Here is a 21,253-nt window from a genome sequence, read left to right as displayed (position 1 = left end):
GCAGGCAGGCTGACAGCCAGCCGAGGTATTTACTACATGAAAGATTTCTGCATTATCCCATAGCAAAGCACAACATTATATTCTGGGTCAGGGCCAGTTAAGTTGACCTGATGATGGTAATGCATTGAACTTGAGTATGCTTAAAATGGTGCTCAACTTGACTTACTGATAGCAGATATCATTAATCTAAGACTGCACTGATACAGAATAAGGCAGCAAGGTGAATAAGACGTGGATCGTGGATCAAATCTCAGCTTTTCCACTTACTAGCTATGTGGCTTTAGGCAAGTCACACTTGGCTAAACCTTTAGTACTATGATCTTTGAGATGAAAACAAGACTTCCATGTGGGGTTGTTGATAGGACTGGCAATATGGTATACAAAGCACTTAAATGTCAGGCAGGTTCTCACTGGGATAGCCCCTTTCTAAACACTTCCTAATTTAAATATTAAGGCTACTAGGATATTATCCTTAAATATTAAGGATATGGCCAATTTAAATATTAAGGAGAATCTTTCCTGTATGTTTTGCCAGTTTTTTTGTTTAATAGGATATTCCTTTTTCTTTTTTTCTTTTGCTTTGTCATGCAGGCTGGAGTGCAGTGGCATGATCTCAGCTCACTGCAACCTCTGCTTCCCAGGCTCAAGCAGTGACCCCACCTCAGTCTCCCGAGTAGCTGGGACTACATGTGCATGCCACCATGCCCGACTAATTTTTGTATTTTTCGCAGAGATGGGGTTTTGCCATGTTGCCCAGGCTGGTCTTGAACTCCTGAGCTCAAGTGATTCACTTGCCTTGGCCTCCCAAAGTGCTGGGGTTACAGGCATGAGCCACTGTGCCCGGCCCTGTTTTCTTTTTAAGAAGATGATGGAAATAGAATACTGCAGGACTGTATCAGACTGAAGGCCTGGAGAATGGAGAGGAATAGATGCCAAAAGCCGTGGCAAGAAGTGATAAAGGGAGGTGAAAATAGCTGATTTAAGAGACTTAGAGGGGAGGGGAATGGACCGGAGATGACTGGGAGATAGCCAGCCTGGGATTTGGAGGTGATGCCATTAGCTAAAATCAGAAGAGAAAGATAAAAGATGGAGGCTGGGCGTGGTGGCTCATTCCTGTAATCCCAGCACTTTGGGAGTCCACAGCAGGAGATCACTTGAGCCCAAGAGTTTAAGACCAGCCTGAGCAACATAGACCTTGTGTCTACAAAAATTAAAAATCAAAAAAGATGGAATGAGCTTAGGTGGTGGGGTGTGAGAAGGAAAACTTGGTTGGGCTTTAGGTTTGAGGAAATCCAGGTAGAGATGTTGACTTGGCTGTTGGAAATGAAGTTCTTGAGTCCATGGGAGTGGACTAGATTGCATGGGAAGAGAACCAAGGACAGGACCTTGGGGGTCTCAAGAATTAAGGATACAGGCGGGGCGCAATGGCTCATGCCTGTAATCCCAGCACTTTGGGAGGTCGAGGCAGGTGGATCACTTGAAGCCATGAGTTTGAGACCATCCCGGCCAATATGGCGAAACCCTGTCTCTACCAAAAATACAAAAATTAGCCAGACGTGGTGGTGCGTGCTTGTAATCCCAGCTACTCAGGTGGCCGAGGCAGGAGAATCGCTTGAACTCAGGAGGTGGAGGTTGCAATGAGCTGAGATCATGCCACTGCTCTCCAGCCTGGGCAACAGAGTAAGACTGTCTTTAAAAAAAAAAAAAAAAAAAAAAAAAAAATTAAGGATGCAGGGAGAGGAGGAGGACTCGGAAAATTCTTGAGAAAAAACTGGGCCCCATAGGTGAGAATGGTGATTCTTCAATGAGGACTTGTGAGACACCAATTGTTGAGCCCCAGTCCTAGAATTTGACTTGGGTGAGACCCCAGAATTTTCATTTCTAACCAGTTCCCAGGTGATGCTGCTGGCCCAAGAACCACTGGGTGAGAGCATCTGTTAGAAGAAATGGTGACCCTGGGAAAGCTGACAAGGTTTGAAACTCCTACCCTGGTGACAGGTGGGGTTGAAAAGGAGCCAATACTTGGGTTTTGAGAGCTCAGCTCAGGTTAAAAAACACAAGTTTATAGCAGGGTCAATGTGGACAAGGAAGGACATTTCTCTAAGCAGTAAGAGGCTTCTCAGGAGTAGGAAGGATTGGATTCATTCAGGCTGAGGAGCTGGTCAGAGGCTGGAGTAGAAGGTAAGGAGTTGGAGAATGAGCATATTGACGAGTAAGGTTGGAGAGGTTGAACACGATCTTGACTTCATCTTTCCCATCCTATCTGCTCTGCTCATATTGCCAGACTCTGGGAGAGAGGGTGCTACCTTTTTCCTAGTGGCCTGAGCCCCAAATCTGAGTCATTCTGGCCTCCATCTACCTCAGCCTGTGGCATCCATCCATTAACCAACTCTTGTAGCCTCTAGCTCCCAAATATTTTTCCATGTCTATCTACTTTTCTCCATGTTTATAGCTTCTTACCTTACGTCTGCTATCATTTTTAATTTTATTTATTTTTTATTTATTTATTTTTTTTTATTTATTTATTTTTTAGAGACAGTCTTGCTGTCTCACCCAGGGAGGGGTATAGTGTCCTAATCTTAGCTCACTGCAGCCTTGAACTCTTGGGCTCAAGCAATCCTGTCATTTTAGCCTCCTGAGTAGGTGGGATTATAGGTGCACACCACCACACCCAGGTCATTTTAAATTTTTTTGTAGAGATGGGGGTCTCACTCTGTTGCTCAAGCTGGTGCTAAATTCCTGGCCTCAAGTGATCTTCCCAGCTTGGTCTCCCAGAGTGCTGGGATTATAGGCCTGAGCCACTAAGGCTGGGCAGTCAGTCTGCCATTGTCCTTCACCTGGTTTACTGCAAGGGCCTCGCAGCTCTTCTCCTTTCTTCAAGCTTGCTCACTCCTTCCACCAATTCATTGTCCTCAGTGTTGCCAGGGAGCTGTTTCTAAGATGCAAATTTAAGCACTCCGTGTTCCTGCTTAACACCTTCCAACAGCTATCCCCATTTACTCTGAAGAGAAACATCTTTTTCTTTTGAAAGGATATTTTATGTTATTCCTCCTTACCATCCCAGTCTCATCTTACTGTCCTCCGTAATACTTGTCCCTCCATCTTTGCTCCCTTCACACTGAATTCCTAAACCTTTGATATATTTTCACCTTCAGGCCTTCCAGCATGGTGTTCCTTCCGCCTGGAATGTCCCCCAACATCTGACCTTAGTAACTCCTACTTACCCTTCCAGCCTTATCATAGAAGTCACTTCTGGGATGCCCTCCCTGCTCTCCCAAATCTGGATTCTATGCTCCCTTATATTAGTGAGGTTGGAGAGGTTGAACATGATCTTGAATTTCTTGAACTCATCTTTCCCATCCCATCTGCTCTGCTCATGTTGCCTGACTCAGTGCAAGGGCGCTAGCTCCTTCCCAGTGGAAGGAGACATCCCTGTCTGATGTTCTGTCTGCTTTGCCTGTTAGACAGTACTCTCTGCTAGAGCAGACACAGTCACATGCTCTTCTTTCTGTATCTCAGCACCTAGCATGGGGCCTGGACCTTATTAGATGTGTCATAGAGTTTTGTTCATTCCCTGCAAGAGGATTAGAGGTACAAACTCTGTGAGCCCAAATACCCTGAGATTTGAATGTATTCTCTAGCCTTGTGTCTTACCCTGTATAAGAACGTCAAGTCTGTAGTCATAGACAGAATCTGACCTGGGAAAGAATGATTCACACACTCATACAATGAATGTTGATTTTATTAGGTGAGTCTGCTTTTATAAATCCAAGTAAACAAGGTTATAAAAATGAGTACCTCAAATAAAACAGCTCTTAATGTACCTCCTCTTCCTTCACACCACCCACTTTGGGAAGCACTTTTGACCAGAAGTACTCAATTGAATATCCCATTGAAGAAAGCCTTGTGACATTTGCTTCTTAAAAGCAACAGTAATAACAAAGCTACCCAGAAGACAAGGGTCTGAGCTCCTTCCCCCTCCTGAGTGTTTGTAGCCAAGGAAGACTCAGGAAAGAAAGCTGGCTTTTTTCAAGGTTTTATTTTAATTTAAAAGACATTGTTCGTGCAAAACTGTTGGTAGTTCTTACAAAACATTCCTTTCACATTCCCCTCAGGCTGTGATAATGCACGCTTTGAGTTCTCCCATGGGACTTTCAGCACAGCATCCTAGTGACTAGTTAGCTATACTTTGGAGCCCTCAAGACAATCCCTTGAAGAAAAGGGGCAGGCTCGCTGTAGCTGGAGTCTGAAACCCCTCACAGGGCCTGGGACTGCTGTATGCAGCCTGCTTATAACCCTTAAGTTCATGTTCTGCTGTCACAGAACCCAATCTCTGCCTAATAGGGGTATCTTAAAGCTAAGAACGTTTTTCCATCACCAGGAAAATGCTTTTCCCCATCCACCAGGGATCCCTGAGCCAAAGCAGGTCATACTGAGGCCAACTCTGCCTGGAACGTGGGTTTGGTCACCAGTTCTCTGGTCCCTTCTTTTGTCTTCTGGGGGCCTGGCCGTGGCTGGTGTTTTCAGCTCCTGCAGGTAAGCATCTTCATTTCTCTGTGATGTCTCCATATGGTGACCATGGGACTTGTTTATAGGCCACGATGCTGTAAGAATTGACCATAGAGAGTTACAAGAGAACAGCTGGAATGGGGTAAATGTGAAACTGCCCTCACAGGGTTAATGAGAATTACAAGCCAGGCTTTAGGCAAAATCATAGGTAGGCATTGACCAAGGTGTGCTGGTGCACTGTGACCCACTTCCCTGCAGCTGTTAGCTAAAAGGAGCATGTTTACCACTTGCTTCTCCATTGTTCCTTTAGATAGAATCTCGGGGGCCCAGGCATGGTGGCTCACACCTGTAATCCCACGAGTTTGGGAGGTTGAGGCAGGTGGCTCATCTGAAGTCAGGAGTTCAAGACCAGCCTGGCCAACCTGGTGAAACCCTGACTCTACTAAAAATACAAAAATTAGCTGGGCATGGTGGCAGGTGCCTGTAATCCCAGCTACTCAGGATGCTGAGGCAGGAGAATCACTTGAACCTGGGAGGCGGAGGTTGCAGTGAGCCAAAATCACGCCATTGCACTCCAGCCTAGGTGACAGACTGAGACTCTGTCTCAAAAAAAAAAAAAAAAAGAATCTCTGATACTGGACCTTTTTACTTTACTTAAGAATTGCTTAAGGTGTTTTTCAGATCCTGAATTCCAGCAGAATGGCTGGTGCTAACCAGCCTGAAGACCCTCACCAAGGAACCAACTCAGCACAGGAATGCCGTTTCTTTATCTCCCTGTCCCATGATTTCACCCCTCACTTCTTGACCAATCAGCGATCCCTACACTAGTCCATCACCCATCCAGACCCCTTGGAAGCCCATCCCCAAACCTCCCTGGGAGGTGGGTTTAGGGTTTCCTCCCATCTCCTTGTTTGGGTGCTGTATATTGTTACACATTTTTTTTTCTGCTGCAACTCCTGCTGTTTCGGAGTCTGTTACTGTGCAATGGGCAATTGAACTTGGTGGTCCTGTAACAAAGGTGTGCCTTTTTTTCCCCATCCATTAGACCATCTCTTTGTCACTGGTAGACTGAAATTTTTTATCCATTTATGGCATCAGAATGGTGCACTGAGTGGAGAGAGATTGTCTGAAGGAACTTCTCTTACTCCAGGTTCATTTCAGTCTTGCAAGCACTGAACTTCTCCATTTCCCATAATATTGCAAACCCTTTGCATCCACATTTTCTTTTTCCTGGAATCCCTTTCCATCTCACTTCTGCCTGAGGATGAACTCCCTTCTATATCTCAAGATCAAGATTAAGCCTTTGCTAATTGCAAGCAGAATTAGCTGCCTCATCGGCTGTCTTTCCATAGCTCGTTTATCCATTACATTGTTTAAAATCATCTTAATAAATGGACGCACAGCAGTTAGGAGGTCTGAACTGAAGTCCTGGATCAGTGTGACTTAGGCATGTCCTTCAACCCCTGGCACCCTGGGCTTTCTCATCTGCTTGAGCTCCAGAATCTTCAGATTCTAAGCTACAGCACAGCCCTTCTCGATGGATGAACAACACCTGGAGTTGCTAAAATGGGTTGTGCGCTTAGATCCAAGTGTTTTAAGGGAAATTTTGTAGACACTTCCCAACACTCAGATTTCCCGCCTTCTATGAGTGCCAGTGCACTACTGGGAGGGGCACTGACTGTACTTAAGACTCATTGTATTACAGGACTGGTAAGTGGAGAGTGAAGACTTGGAAGCAGCCAGTACAGGGCCACATGACCCTTGACCCCTGCTGTGGACCACTACAGCACAGCCACAAGGCGATGGCCAGCACCTGACTTCATGGGTAGCCCCAGGCAGCTCTGGGGTGTAGGCAGTCAGCAGTGCTGACTTATTAGTCAGTGTAAGTCAGCGCTGTGAGAGATGCCACACCCTCTGACAGGGCATGCATTCATTAAACAAATGCTTTTTGACTGCTTCTTATATGCTAGGATCTGTGCTGGACACAGAAGATACAAGGAGAGCCAAATAGCCATGGTCTCTGCCTTCAGGGAGCCTTCAGTCTAGTGGGCAAGCATATTAAACAGCTAACCATGAAATCATCATCACTGCATTCTACAAAAGAGAATATAGGAAGCTCTGGGAGCATGTCACAGAAGGATCTAATTTAGATTGAGAAGGGTTAGGAAAATTCTCTTTGAGAAAATGGTGTTTCACTTAAGACCAACTAGTTGGGTGGGAAAGAGGTGTGGATGGAGAAGGGAGAAGAGTGGAAGAAGAGGCGACTGTGGCTGAGGGTTGGGGAGGGTGGTCAATTGCAGGAATAGGAGGTGAGAAAGGGTGGCCAGGTCAGCTCATGCGGGGCTTTATTGCCCATAGTAAGACGTTCATTTTTTATTTTTGTTTTTGTTTCTTTTTTGAGACAGAGTCTTGCTCTGTCACCCAGGCTGGAGCACAGTGGCATGATCTTTGCTCATTACAGCCTCAACCTCCTGGGCTCAAGCAATCCTCCCATATCAGCCTCCCAACTAGTTGGGACTATAGGCATGCACCACCATGCCCGGCTAATTAATTTTTTGTAGAGTTGGGGTCTCACTATATTGCCCAGGCTGGTCTCAAGTTTCTGAGCTCAAGCAATCCCCCCACCTCAGCCTCCCAAAGTGCTGGCATTACAGGTTTGAGCCACTGCACCCAGCCAAACATTTGGGTTTTATCCCAAGAGCTATGAAAGCCAAGTGCAGGGCTTTGAGCAGGTGATGACATGACCTGATTCACACTTTAAGGACCTTGCTCTGGCCACCTGCTGGAGAGAGGATGGGAGTGGAGAACAAGAGTGGATGTATGGAGAATGGTTCAGAGGCTAACTCAGTCATCCAGGTGCTCTGGATTAGGGTGTAGCAGTAGAGATAAAAAGAAAAGCATAAGTTTGAGACATATTTTGGAGGTAGAATCAATGCGTTAGGCCTGATTGATTGGAGGTGGCGGGAGATGAAGGCCAGGGTGGATGCTGGTGACCCTCAGGTTTCTACCCTCGGTGGGTGGTGCAGCCAATGAATGAGATCATGAGATTGGAAAGATGGGAATGTGAGCAGGCTTAGGAGGGTATCAAGAACCCTACTTTGGAAGTTTAAATGGTAATGTGAACCTTTGGAAGTACTTTAGGTTGCTTAAAAAATGTAAAGTGAGAAGACAGCCCAGAACAGACCCCCAAACAATTCCTACATGGGAGGTTTGTAGAGAAGAAGCTATCAGATAAATGAGAGAAAAACAAGAATGAGGTGTTTTGAAAGCCATGTGACAAATATCTCCCGAGGAAAGAGTGATCAACAACATTAGGGGCCGCCGAGAAATCATGTGAGATGAAGGTGGCAGCAGGTCGATGGATGCAGCTAAAAAGTCATTAGTGGCTTTAGTGAGAGCAGCTCTGGTAGAGTTGAGCACGGGGAAGCAATTGAGTCAGATTGGAGTGAGTAGAAAGTGAATGGGAGTCGGGGAGTGAGACAGCATATGTGCAGACCCGCCTTGGGAGAACTTGACTATGAAGAGAAGGAGAGAGCGGGGAAGAGCATATGTCAGCTCTGGTAGAAGAATTCAGGAGAGAGTGAAGCAGTGGAGTGAGCTTTCTCAGGAGGTGGGAGAGGCCGCATCCAATTACCAGGTGCAATGCATGTAGTGGATGGGAGAGACGGTCTGGCTTCCTTCAAATCCTGTCTCTGCCACTTCCTAGCTGTGTACCCTTTGGCAAGTTATTTAATACCTTGGAGCCTGTTTGCTCACCTGCAAAATAGGGATAATAATAGTAATTACCACAAAGGATTGTTGGGAAGATTAGTTTAAAAATATGAAATAAAGTAGTACCTGGCACTTAGGGCTATTTAACAGTTTGCTGTTATTATCGTTAAAAAAAAAAAGAAGATGGGTGCAAATGAACATAGGACTATGGATTGGAGAAGACCAGGATATTCTGTTGTGATCGTTTGGGTTTTTTGTTTTTTTTTTTGAGATAGAGTCTAGCACCGTTACCCAGGCTGGAGTGCAGTGGCGTGATCTCAGCTCACTGCAACCTCCGCCTCCTGGGTTCAAGTGATGCGATTCTCCCGCCTCAGCCTCCCGAGTAGCTGGGACTACAGGCGCACGCTGTCATGCCCAGTTAATTTTTGTATTTTCAGTAGAGATGGGGTTTCACTATGTTGGCCAGGCTTGTATCAAACTCCCGACCTTGTGATCCACCCGCCTTGGCCTCCCGAAGTGCTGTGATTACAGGCGTGAGCCATTGTGCCTAGCCTGGCTTCTGTTTTCTCTATGAAGAATGAGGCATTAGTTAAATTCATGTATATTGGATGGCATGAGGGGAGAGGTTTGTAAATAAGCAGAACCTCACAGTTGTTGCCTCAGCATCTCCCTATTACATCTAAAGAGCAAACAGGAGAGGGCAAGTTCTTACGGTGGCATGAAATAGGCTCACTTTGGCACCAGGAAGGGGTGCAGCCACAGCCCCCTGGGATTGCAAACAGGCTGGGATCTCTCCTGGCATCGAGGAAGAAAATGCTGATTGTGACCCAGTCCAGCCTCTGCTCTCTGAGTCCTCCTCTGCTCTGGCATGCCTGCCTGGGTTTTTATGTCATTGGAATGTAGCTTTTCCTCCTGTGGTTCGAAAGCTTTACTGGTCTTTCCTGTTGCTCTCCTTGAAGATTGATGGTACAGGCTTGGCCTCTCCTAGCTGTGAAACTTTTTCAGGATCTCATTTCTTTAGTGACTTTGTGGAAGGGAAAGTAATGGAACCACTCCCTTTACACCAGAGATTCTCAATCTTGGTTGTACATTTGAATCACCTGGAGAGCTTTTAAAATTTCCTATGCCCAGGCTGCACCGCAGATTAATTGAGTCAGAATCTCTGGTGGGTGGGATCCTGATAGCAGTCAATTAAAATCTGGCTTTGTTTGCACGTGTCTCTCTATTGCTAAATGTCTACAACAGAGGGAAGCAGTGTGCCTAAGTGCCTTATCTGCATAAGCACTCAATCTTATTTGTATTTTCCCATTACTTTCATTTGTCTCTTGATGTCTTTATGACACACATGAACTAGTAAAACTCATTTCCTTTTGTTGATTTTTGGGTTTTGTTTAGGTTAAAGAGACTACATTAACCAACTGCCAATAAAATTGGACTGGATAATTTTCAAGCGGGCAAAAACTACTCATCCTTTACTCATTTGGCCACAGGCTGGGACTCCTGAGAAGTTTGCACTGCATGGTAACTCTAGCTAAATCCAACCCATTCAGCCAGGACTTACGAAAACAGGAACACATGAAAAGTCCTTAGGGTTGGACAGTTCAAAGACAGAACTGGCTCCGTTTGCACCTTAGGAATGAGACCTGGTCATGCCCGCTGATCCATAAATTCTCTCAGCTATTTGGTCCTCCTATCTTATTTTTCTTAATTATGAAATAATGCAAAGAGCCCTAATGATTGATGGCTCCTGTCCTAGGAAGCTCAACTTTCCATTCAGGCTGAGATTTGTAATATGATGTGATGTGAAAATTCCAAAAGGGCTTTATCACTGTCCCCTTGAACCTGCCTTCCTTTATTTTCTACTCTGCTGCCTATTATACCACCGTTACTGATGTGTAGAGTCCTCATGTGCTACTAGGCAGGTCCCTTGAAAATGCAAATCTATATCAAATCCTTGTGCCTTACTGTGGATACATTTATTCTGTGGAGATATATATATATATCTCCATAGGAATATATATACGTATATATAGATCTCCCCACAGTATTCCTTTCTCGTGAAGCAGCAGTGGTAGGAGCATGAGAGAACCTCACTTCAAAGGAAGTGGTAAAAGGGCCTAACAGTCTAAAGAGAACAGTGCTGTCCCATATGGGAACCTCAACCCACATGTGGTTACTGAATATTGAAATGTGACTTGTCCAAATCGAGATGTACCGTAAGCATAAAATACATACTGGATTTCAAAGAGTTAGTGTAAAAAAGAAGTGAAATATCTCATTGATACATTTTGTAAATGGATTAGATGTGGAGATGATATTCTGCATGTCAAATATGTTATTAATATTAACATTAATTTCACCTGTCACTTTTCTCTTTTTAAAATGTGGCTACTAGGAAATTGAAAATCACACATATAGCTTGCATTTGTGGCTGCTTCTATATTTCTGTGGGACAGGGCTGGTTGAAGACAGAACTATTCCATGCTGTCTTTCCATTTTGTTGATGACCTAGGCTAGTGGTCTCCATAGGACCAGATGTCCTCCTGCCTCTTATCTCCAACACTTGAGTGCTCTGATATTACAAATGAGACAATTCCCCCAGGGAAGTCAAGGGAAGGCCCTGTCTGGAGCTCACACAGTCCAGTCCGGCGGGAGATTTCAGTGGCACTGAGCACAGAGCCCTGTGAGGGCATGGGGAAGAAACTGTGCTCTGAAATGAGGTCTGATGACTTTCACCTAAAGGCAGCTGAACAAAAGATGTCTGATGGTTCGTGAAGGTTTCCAATCACAGCCTCTAATTATAAGGAATTATATGGGACTCCTATAAGTAGTCATTACAAAACTGCCAAAGAGTGAGCCAGTGCCTAATGACCCTGTTTCTTACTTGCGATTTTCAGGAATTCCCAAATGGCCAGATTTTTAGTGTGGGAAACAGGAGGACTTTTTCTTTGTGAGAGAGCCTACTCAGGACCCACTGCATAAATGCTGAAAATAAATAATGCGGTGATGGTGGGCTGGAGAAGGTCCAAGATTCCTTGACCTAAGCATCAGGGTCCCAGCCCAAGCAGCAGACGCTGCTCCCATCCTACCTAATTGGGATGATGGCCAGGAAGGAGAGAAAGGAGGAGAGAGCAAAGCAGGAGCCCACAAACATGTCCATGGTGAGCTGATAGATCTTGTTGTACAAGGTTGATGTCACCACGCCAGTCAGAGCCAAGGACAGCTGCAGTATGACAAACACCTTTCCTGTGGAAGGGACAGAGGTTACTCAGGAATGCCTTGCTGTGCCTGCCTCGCTCACCATTAGCTGAGTCTCTGGAGAGCTCTTAGGGGACCCTTCCTTCTTACTCTCTCTCTCTCTCTCTCTTTTTAGAGACAGTCTCACTCTGTTGCCCAGGCTGGAGTGCAGTGCCACAATCCTGGCTCACTTCAGCCTTGAACTCCTGGGCTCAGGCAATCCTCCTGCCTCAACCTCCTGAGTAGCTGGGACTTCAGGCATTTGCCACCATGCCCGGCTAATTTTAAATTTTTTTTTGTAGAGATGGGGGGGGTCTCACTATGTTGCCCAGGCTGGTCTTGAACTTCCAGCCTCAAGCGATCCTCTCACCTCGACCTCCCAAAGCACTGGGATTACAGGCATTGAGCCACTGCACCTGGCCCCTTCTCAGTCTTTGTGTGGCTCAATTCACTAGGAATCCTGCCTCTATCTAGTTGAATCTTCCCAAGGCCTGTGGATGATAGAATCCTTCTTTGTGGCTTTTCAGTGACTGACTTTCTAAGTCACTCCCATACCCCCGTCTCCACTCTCTGTGCCCTGGATGGAAACCAGTGTTTCCAGTGTCTTCAAAGATGCTTCTGGAACTGTCTCAAGTGCCTTCTGCAGATCTGTGCCTCATGCTTCGCAGCTCTGAAACAGCCCAGGCAGAAGATTCCAGAGAGATTCCTTTCACTACTCACCATAAGAGGAGCCCTTTATGAGTTTGGACATAGCTGATCGGATGGTTGTGACGGGGATGAGAGCAAACAGCATGACGGCTCGAGCTGAAAGAGATCACACAGGAACACTCGTTGCTGTAGCCCAGCCTGGGCCAAGGAGGAAATTAGCAAAAGCCTCTCTTAGAACCCCCATCTCCCCACAATCCGAATGTGGCTTGACCTGGAGGAAGTCATTTCTCTGCTGGCACACTAGCGCCCTCCCTTGACCAGTCTGTGACCCTCTGAGCTCTGATGCTGCTGTGTGTGCCGCATATCGGTCTGCAAGGTGGCCAGGCACAGTCGACATGGTGACAGATGGTGAAATGTATCTTTACTGGTGGAATTAAGTGATCACTAGGGAAGTGGAACTGGTGCCACCAAAGGGACACAAGGCCCCTTTCCTTGTTTCTCCAGGAGAGAAGTGTCTGTCCTTGACATTAGTGAACATCTCTGAGAGATGGTCCCAGGAGCTTTGGCAAATTGCCTTCAGCAGTGTGTCCCATGAACGCACCCACTGCCTAGCTCTCAAGCTCTATTGATTAGCCAGATGCAGTGTGTGTGTGTGTGTGTGTGTGTGTGTGTGTGTGTGTGTGTGTGTATGTGTGTGTGTGAGAGAGAGAGAGAGAGAGAGAATGTGAGAAAGAGACAGATACAGACAGACAGCCAGGCGCAGTGGCTCACGCCTGTAATCCTAGCACTCTGGGAGGCCGAGGCGGGTGGATCATCTAAGGTGAGAGTTCGAGACCAGCCTGAACAACATGGTGAAACCCCATCTCCACCAAAAATACAAAATTAGCCAGGCATGGTGGTGCATGCCTGTAATCCCAGCTACTTGGGAGGCTGAGGCAGGGGAATCGCTTGAACCCAGGAGGTGGAAGTTGCATTGAGCCAAGATTGCACCATCGTACTCCAACCTGGGCAACAAGAGTGAAACTCCATCTCAAAAACAAAACAAAACAAAACAAAACCACAAAGAGAGACAGAGAGAGAGACGTGGTGGGCAAAAGGGGAAGGGGATACTCTGTCCTATGCTGTTTAATTGAGAACTGACCAGAGGTTAGCTTGCCATTTTGTTAGGTGTTTCTAAGATGTGTGAACTGCCTGGGTCAAGAGCCAGCCTCAGATAACTGTCTGAAGTTGTTTTTCTGATACGATAGCCACTAGCCCCATATAACTATTTAAATTAAATAAAATGACATAAAATTTAAAAATCTGTTCTTTAGTTGCACTAGCTACATTTCAGCTGCTCAATAGCTACATGGAGCCAGTGGCTTCTGTGTTGGACAGAATGGATAGCAACTATTTCCATCATTCTAGAAAGTTCTATTGGAGCATTCATCTCGAGCTTTCTGCTTATAGTTGTCTACCTGTGTCCTCAGATGGAAACTTAATGCTGCTTCCTTGGGGAATTTATTACACTGGTTGTGGAAGGCATTTACCGAGTATTTTTACACATTTTTAAAAAGCCCTTGCTTGACTCCAAATGATTTTAATTAAGGCATCTTTTCAGTAGAATTACTTGAAATTCCACCCATCCACCTTTTTTTGTTTGTTTGTTTTGTTTTGTTTTTGAGACAGAGTCTCGCTCTGTCACCCAGGCTAGTGTGCAATGGCACAATCTTGGCTCACTACAGCCTCTGCCTCTTGGGTTCAAGTGATTCTTGTGCCTCAGCCTCCTGAGTAGCTAGGATTACAGGTGCACACCACCACACCTGGCTAATTTTTATATTTTTGGTAGAAATGGGGTTTTGCCATAATGGCTATGCTGATCTTGAACTCCTGGCCTCAAGTGATCCTCCCACCTCCAGCCCAAAGTGCTGGGATTACAGACCTCTGTGCTCCGCCTTTGAAATTCCATCCCTTTAAAATGGGAAGGGGGACTGGGGGAAGAAACCCAACTCCATCTCCTCTGTTGACTGCCATCCTGAAGCCTCCCCTACCGACTCCAGGTACCACTGACCACACCTCCTTGACTGCCCAGAACCGTGAACACCACTCTGGTAACATTTCATTCTCAATATAGATAATTAACAGTATATTACAGATAAACTCAGGGGCATATAATCTTGTGTCCTTTGTGCCTCCTGGGTAGCAGGTTCAATCCCTGGCGCTGAGCTAGGCCACCCAGACCATGGCATCCCTGGTGTCAGCCCCATTATGCAGAGGATCAGCAATGTCCTGCCTCCCCAAGAATGACAGACTCACCAATATAGAACATGTATGTCTCTTTCACAAAAGCCAAGAGGAGGGCTCCTGACCCAAAGGACACCATCCCAATCATGATCATGGTGGTGTCCCGGAAGCAGCGGGAGAAGACCAGGACACCCAGGAAGCTGGTGATGAAGATGGTGTACCCTGAAGCCATACCATAGCCCACCTGCACTTGGTTCCAACTGAGAGGCTCCCTCAGCACAAAAAGAGGGATCACGTCCACTGTGCCCACCACTGCCAGGTCATACATGATGGCACCCACAAAGAGCAGGGCAATGGTGGTTTTATGGGGTTTTGCTTTTCCAGGAGATGGAGGTTGACCCACTGCACACTGTTTGTCCAACTGATCAGGATCCAGGGTGCGGTACGTGCCAACTGTGCCAGACACGGTATCCGTGGTGGGGAGCTCCTGGCTGGGTTTGGCCACCGACTCAGGGACCTTTAGCACCAAAAGGCTGTAGAGCAGGGCAAACGAGGCACAGCTCACGCTGCAGGCCGTCAGTATCAGGCCCTGCCCAGAGTGTCCAGCCATCTGCTTGAAGAGATGCCCGGAAGCCATGCTCCCGCAGAACCCCGCCAAGCCCAGGATCAGGTCAATAAGGATGAGGCGCAAGGAGCGGCGGTCCTCGGAGGAGCCCAGCGATCCCAGCGCCATGACCCCGGACCAGAAGGCGGAGAAGCCGCCGAACAGCCCGTTCAGCGCCGCCGCCCCGTACAGCACCTCCACTGGCCAGTCCAGCAACACCTTGAGCAGCAGCCCGAGGCGGGAGAGCAGGAAGCCCAGCAGCGACATGCAGATGGAGATCTTGCGGTGGTAGCGGTCGCTGAGCCATCCCAGCCCGTAGGCGAACAGCAGGGGCGACAGGCCCGCCACGAGATTGTAGATGATGTAGAAATTGGAGATGGCTCTCTGCTGTTGGTCCTCTAGAGCCCCCCGGGGCGACGGGCTGGCGCTGTGGTTGGAGGAGCCTCCGGTTCCGTAGGACGCCTTCACCACGAGGAGTAGCCCCGCGTCGTACAGGGAGGCAGCCATCTGGGACGAGGCCACCACGGGCTCAACCCAGGTCCTCGGGTGGAAGCGAGGCAGATGACCCCTCAACGGGCAGGTGACCTCGGGGCTCATGTGACCTCTCTGATGGGGGATCGAGGGGCTTTCTGGTTGCAGTGACAAGGAGATGCTCCCAAATTCGGCTGCTACGGCGGCGGCTCAGGGTTCAGTCCGGGAGCGCGAGTGTGCGCCGTGAGCCGGGGTGCGCGCCGGAGAGTGGCGAGCGGAGCCAGGGCACGCCCCGCTTGTGACAGCAGTCAGCCCAGCAGCCGAGTGACCTCCCGAGTGACTCCTCCTCAGGCCAGAAGAGGCCGCGTTCCGCCCCGCCCTCGCCACCTCAGGAGGAGTAAGGCTGGCGACAGTCCAGGGAAGCCAGGCGCGGGGGAGCGCACGGCGAGTGTCGGCTCCTGGTGCCAGCACCCCCGGGGCCGCCGGGTCACGCTGCTCCTGTGAGCGCGGCCGCCTGACGGGGCCGAATTTCCCCACAACTAGGCGTGCCCGGACCTCCCGCGGATCTCTGGGGACCCCGTACCACCAGGGCGGGGGCTGAGACCCAGCTGGAAGGAAGCTCCCCCGGACTGGCTCAGGGAGCGTTCCCAAATTCTCCCATCCCAGGAAGGCAGGTTTCGGCGAGGAGTGCGACGCCTAGGACTCTGCCTAGGATAAGTACCGGGGTGTGAAGTTTTATTTACAGATTTAATGCAACAGGGACCCATGTGCTATAGGCAGCTGGGTAGCACTATGAGAGAAGTAAAAACTTGGGAGCTGCTAGGTCCAGGCTCTTCTCCAAGCCAAAGGCCTCTTAGAGAAGAGTCCTGCTTGGTACACCTGCATTGGTGGGCCTAGTGCATGGGCCTTGTCTGGAAGGCTCCTGCCTCAAACCGCAGGGCCAAGGGAGAGATGGCAAGATCCTGCCAGCCCTAGATGTCCCCCTAGATGATAAAACTGGACTCTTGGGCAGGGGCTTGAGCCCCCTGGAAGGGGCAGAGTCACCAGGGTCCTCTTCTTCCAAATCAAGTGCCCAGGTCCCTTTCTGCTTCTTAGTAGTCACTCTTCTTCTGTCTGTGGGCTCACTCCCCTGGGCTGGGCTGAGACGTTCACTTCCCAGGTGGCCTCGCTTCCTGTTTCGGTACATACTTCTGCAAAGAGAACCAGGGTGATGGATGGTGCAGGGGCCAAAATGTGCCATGGAGCATGACCTGTTCCATGGTCAACCCCAGGGATGGAGACTGAAAGCACACAGCCTTCCTGCTCCTCTACCCACAACCCACCATAGCTACAGCAGCGTGGATAATCAGGAACCCAAAGACATGAAAGGGAGATGCAGGTCTGCAGGGAGAGCTTAAAACGCCACATGGATAATATACTCATGTAGGGAGGAGGGACTGGATTCCAAATGATTTAGTGTAGCTATATGCTCTTTTGGTAGTGTTTAGGTGGGCTATAATCTCCTTCCCTGCTACCCTCAACCTCCAGCATGGCCCAGCCTCCTAGTGTCTAGGCCCGAACAACTCTGACTTCTGCAAATAGAAAGACACACCTAGTCTTGCCCTTCAATATGTGCCCCATGGATCTGGCCCAGCATCCCATTTCCTTCTTCCTCCCCCTCACCTAGGGCCACCTTAGGAGATACTGGGTTCACCCAACCCAAGCCTGGCTCTCCCACTCCATTCTTAATTTTTCCAGAGGCTACAGCAAACAGTCCAAACACCTTGATGTTATGAGAGGTGGAGACTCCAGGGGATGAGTGAGTTATGGGGCCAGGTGGTATTCAGCAATCAAGTATGGCCATGAGAACAACCTGAACCAGATGGACCACTCTGGCCACTTGATCAAAGGGTCTGTCCACTCTAGGGCTCTAGACTGTAGGGGGCAGCCCTTGTCATCTCTGGGAGGATCTGTGGTATTTCAGTTCTTCCCATCGTCTTAGGAAACCAGGGACATTGGAAGAGTCTCTGAGAGATTCACATCAGATCTAGGACAGATCTAGAGGGAGCTGGGTGAGGTTATCCTCTGCCAACCAACCCTAGGACTCCCCCAGGCTTCTGAGTTCTCTGGCCTGGAAATGAACTAGACACAGGGTAGTTAGTGTCTCTCCCAGTTTAGGCTACTGTGGGTTGGATTATACTCTCATCATGTCCCCACTTCTCGCTCTGTCTCTGAATGCAGGCCCCAGGTGAGCTAACACCTGGTTATCTTCTGCAGCCCAGGCTACCAGCAAGTGGAGCCCTGACCTTGTCACTCCAAGATAGAATCTAGTCTCCAGTGCAAGGTTGGCTTCGTTAAAGTGCAAAGACTAAATCTCTGATGTTTAGATTGACAAAATCACACTATTCCAGAAGAAAGAAACTAAAAAAAAGTAGCAGCTAATATTTATTGAGCCCTTATTATGTACTAAACATTTTACATGAATGAATTTAATCCTCCCAAGAAGTCTGTGAGCTGATCTACCACCCCATTTTTACAGACTGAGAAACTGAAAACAGAGAGGTTAAGCAATTTGCACAAGATCACAAGGCCAGTAAATCAGGAAACTAGTATTTGGCATCAGACAGTCTTTGCAAGCCTACAGCTATGGGGAAAATACAGTTGCCAGATAATTTTCTTTGAGGATGTCCTCTTAACCCACATAGGAATGTGGAGAGGAGTAGAAACAACACAATCATGTTGTGATTATTGTTGATCAACAATGTATTGCATAAAGAGAGAGGAACAAGAGTGGATAGATTACCTGTTGAACCTATATCCCAGGCACTACACTCAGGCAAAGAATACTCTTGTCTTCTTAACAAAATTCATGGCCCCCAAATTCATCTTAGAAAGGAACAGTCTTTGAAAAACACCTTTGGTCAGTGTTAGAGAGTGAAATCCTCAGGTCTGAGGATTCCAGCTGTGGAGGAGGTTCCAGAGAGGGGGCGGAATGTTTCGGCATGAGTCAACAAGAGAGAAGGGTGAGAGAGAGAAAAGGGGAGGGAGAGGAGAGGGGAAAGAAGTTCAGGGAGGAAGTAAGATCAGTGGGTACTGGTGAGAAGAGTCAGGACAAGAACTCTTGGTGTCAGGGTGGTCTGAAGGAACTTTTGAAGAATAGGAATGTCTAGTGTGGATTTTAAACATCTTGCTGTATCATGTACATGTGAATCCTTCCTGTGACCTCCCTTTACTTCTCAGTTCTTAATTTCTTTTTCTTTTTGAGACAGGGTCTTGCTTCTGTTGCTCAGGCTGGAGAGCAGTGTTGTGATCAAAGTTCACTAGAAACTCATATTCCCAGATTCAGCCAATCCTCCTGCTCCAGCCTCCCAAGTAACTGGGGCTACAGGCATGCACCACTGCACCCAGTTAATTTTAATTTTAATTTTTTTCTGGTAAAAACAGCATCTCACTATGTTGCCCAGGTTGCTCAGATTGGTCTCAAACCCTTGGCTTCAAGCAATCCTCCCACCTCAGCCTCCCAAAGTGCTGGGATTACAGGTGTAAATCACTGCACCTGGCCTTCCTGAGTTCTTTAGAAAAGTTTATTCATAAATGTTTTGTGCAAGTGACTTTTTTTTGGCTTTTTATTTTGGTAGAAACTGCTAAAGAAGCTATGATTCATCTCTGGATTGACATAATGCTGAGCAGAGACCACAAGGGAGGAAAAGGAAGCCATGAGAATGCAAATCTCCCAAGGATTCACTGAAATCTGGAATAGGCTTTGGACTTTCACAGGCTACGAGATTAGGGAATTAAGCCATCTGACTCAGATCTTGAGGGGCAGAGAGACCCTTCAGCTGATGTGCAGACTACACTGATGGGGAAGTCCAAGGCAGGAGGATCGCCTGAAGCCAGCAGTTTTGAGACCAGCTTAGGCAGCCTGGGCAATGCAGTGAGACCCTGTCTCTACAGAAAAAACTAAAAAATTAGCTGGGCATAGTGATGCATACCTGTAGTCCCAGGTATTTGGGAGGCTGGAGTGGAAGGATAGCTTGAGCCTGGGAGTTTGAGGCTCCAATGAGCTGTGATCACACCACTTCACTCCAGTCTGGGCAACAGAGAGAGACCCTGTCTCTATTGTTAATATTTCAGGGGCTGTGGTAAGCCTTTCCCTCAAAAATTGGGAACAAGGAAAATAAGATACCCCCTGAAGCACAAATATATAGTAAAAAAAAGTAAAGAAGTACAAACTCACTCAAGAAGACAGAGACAAATCTTGTCAGTGACCACCAAGGACTTTCTTTCAAGTGTTTCCCAGTGACTGTCCCATCACTACATGCAAGATGTTGCCCAAGTTTCTTTGCCTGACCTTGAGCAACTTTCTAATTATGGTTTTACTTCCCAATTATAGCTGCAAACAGAGAGAAAATGTGCTAGTTACTTTGATTCTCCAAATAATTTCCCCTGATAAATTAATAAATTAGCATTCTAGTTTATCTATCTGCCTTTCTGGGTCTGTATCTGGGAAATGGCTTCCCTCCCCGTGTACTGATGAAATGAAGTATATTACAGTTAGACTGAGAGTCAGGCCCTGTCCATAGTAAATTCACCAGAATAATGACTGCCACCTATGGATGTTCTTGGAATATTGTTTCATTGGCCTTTGCCCTCAGAGGTGGCACCCTAATATTGCCCAGTTTTATAGAAACTTTGACTTAGGGTAGCTAAATCACTTGCACAAGGTCACACAGAGCCAGGTACTTAGGGTTGTGTGACTTCAGAGTCTATCTGTTTTCACAGTGCTTCATTTCCGAGGTAATTGAGTAGAAGAGGTGCATTTTAAGAAGGTGTTTGGTTGTTGAATGTTTCCCACCAAATATTGTGAGCCTATATTTCTAAGATATTTTCAAACTCAGTGGTTCGTTTGTTCATTTATTCATTCATCATCTGTCCATCTACCCATTCACCTACCCGTCATTCATCCATCTACCCACACATCTGTCCATCCATCCACCCACCCACCATCCATCCATCTACCCATCCATCCATCCATCCATCCACCCATCCATCCATCCATCCACCCACCCATCATTCATCCATCCATCCATCTACCCATTCACCCTTCTACCCATCCATCCATCCACCCACCCACCCATCATCTGTCTATCCATCCACCCACCCATCATCCATCCATCTATCCACCCACCCATCATCCACCAATCATCCATCTATCCATGTCACGCCTTCTACCCATCCACCATCCACCCCATACATTCATCATCTACCCATTCACCTTATACCATCCATCCAATCCTCCACCCCATCATTCATCCATCCATCCCATCTACGCCATGTCACCCTTCTACCCATACCATCCATGCCTCTCACCATCCATTCATGCATCCATCCATGCTACCCATCCATCCATCCTACCCACATCATCCGTCTATCCATGCCACCCAATCCATCATCCATTCCATCCACCCATAAATCCATACTGTCTTAGTCCATACCACCCACGCCATCCATCCCTCCATCCACCCAATTATCCATAATACTCCATTAACCCAACCCATCATCCACCCACTCCACCACAACAGTCCATCCATCTATCCATTAACGCCACCCATCAATCCACCATCATCCATCCACCGCATCTCATTCATCCATCCATCTACCCACCAACTCACCCATCATCCATCAATCTGTCCACCACCCCACGACATCATCCATCCATCCCATCCAGCCAGCCACCTGCCTATGCACCATGCCATCCATCCATCCACCCATCCATCCACCCATGATCACCATGCCTCATCCATCATCATGCCACCCACCCACCACAACGCCATCATCCATACCCAATTCATCATCCATCCATTCCATCCC

At 47.5% G+C, this 21,253-nt stretch overlaps 1 protein-coding gene across 3 annotated transcripts; it reads right to left on the bottom strand.

Annotated features, from left to right (window-relative positions):
* Positions 1–3,724: 3,724 nt before the first annotated feature.
* On the bottom strand, positions 3,725–15,911 carry SLC46A2 (solute carrier family 46 member 2). 3 transcript variants are annotated; one of them, XM_017886754.1, is made up of 4 exons: positions 14,401–15,911; positions 12,178–12,261; positions 11,310–11,466; positions 3,725–4,604 (listed from the first exon to the last, which is right to left on the bottom strand). In XM_017886754.1, the coding sequence occupies exons 1-4, from the start codon at positions 15,527–15,529 to the stop codon at positions 4,547–4,549; spliced, it is 1,428 nt and encodes a 475-aa protein (XP_017742243.1). In that variant the 5' UTR covers positions 15,530–15,911; the 3' UTR covers positions 3,725–4,546. The 3 variants fall into 3 exon arrangements, with proteins under 3 accessions (XP_017742243.1, XP_017742242.1, XP_017742244.1); XM_017886755.1 differs by lacking the exon at positions 3,725–4,604 and adding an exon at positions 7,131–8,265; XM_017886753.1 differs by lacking the exon at positions 11,310–11,466 and having other exon boundaries at positions 4,024–4,604.
* Positions 15,912–21,253: the final 5,342 nt, after the last annotated feature.

The sequence above is a fragment of the Rhinopithecus bieti genome, unplaced genomic scaffold, assembly GCF_001698545.2.
Source record: "Rhinopithecus bieti isolate Rb0 unplaced genomic scaffold, ASM169854v2 scaffold_16175, whole genome shotgun sequence".
In the NCBI taxonomy this organism is placed as follows: domain Eukaryota; kingdom Metazoa; phylum Chordata; class Mammalia; order Primates; family Cercopithecidae; genus Rhinopithecus; species Rhinopithecus bieti.
The sequence above is the reverse complement of the archived record's forward strand: the minus strand, read 5'-3'. Positions and strand labels throughout refer to the sequence as shown.

Excerpts from the sequence above, each read along its gene's own strand:
- SLC46A2 (XM_017886753.1), bottom strand. The coding sequence starts at position 15,529 with ATGAGCCCCGAGGTCACCTGCCCGTTGAGGGGTCATCTGCCTCGCTTC. Across the intron at positions 12,262-14,400 it reads GACATACATGTTCTATATTG|CTCGAGCCGTCATGCTGTTT; the intron begins GTGAGTCTGTCA and ends GATCTCTTTCAG. Across the intron at positions 4,605-12,177 it reads CATAAAGGGCTCCTCTTATG|CATCGTGGCCTATAAACAAG; the intron begins GTGAGTAGTGAA and ends CAATTCTTACAG.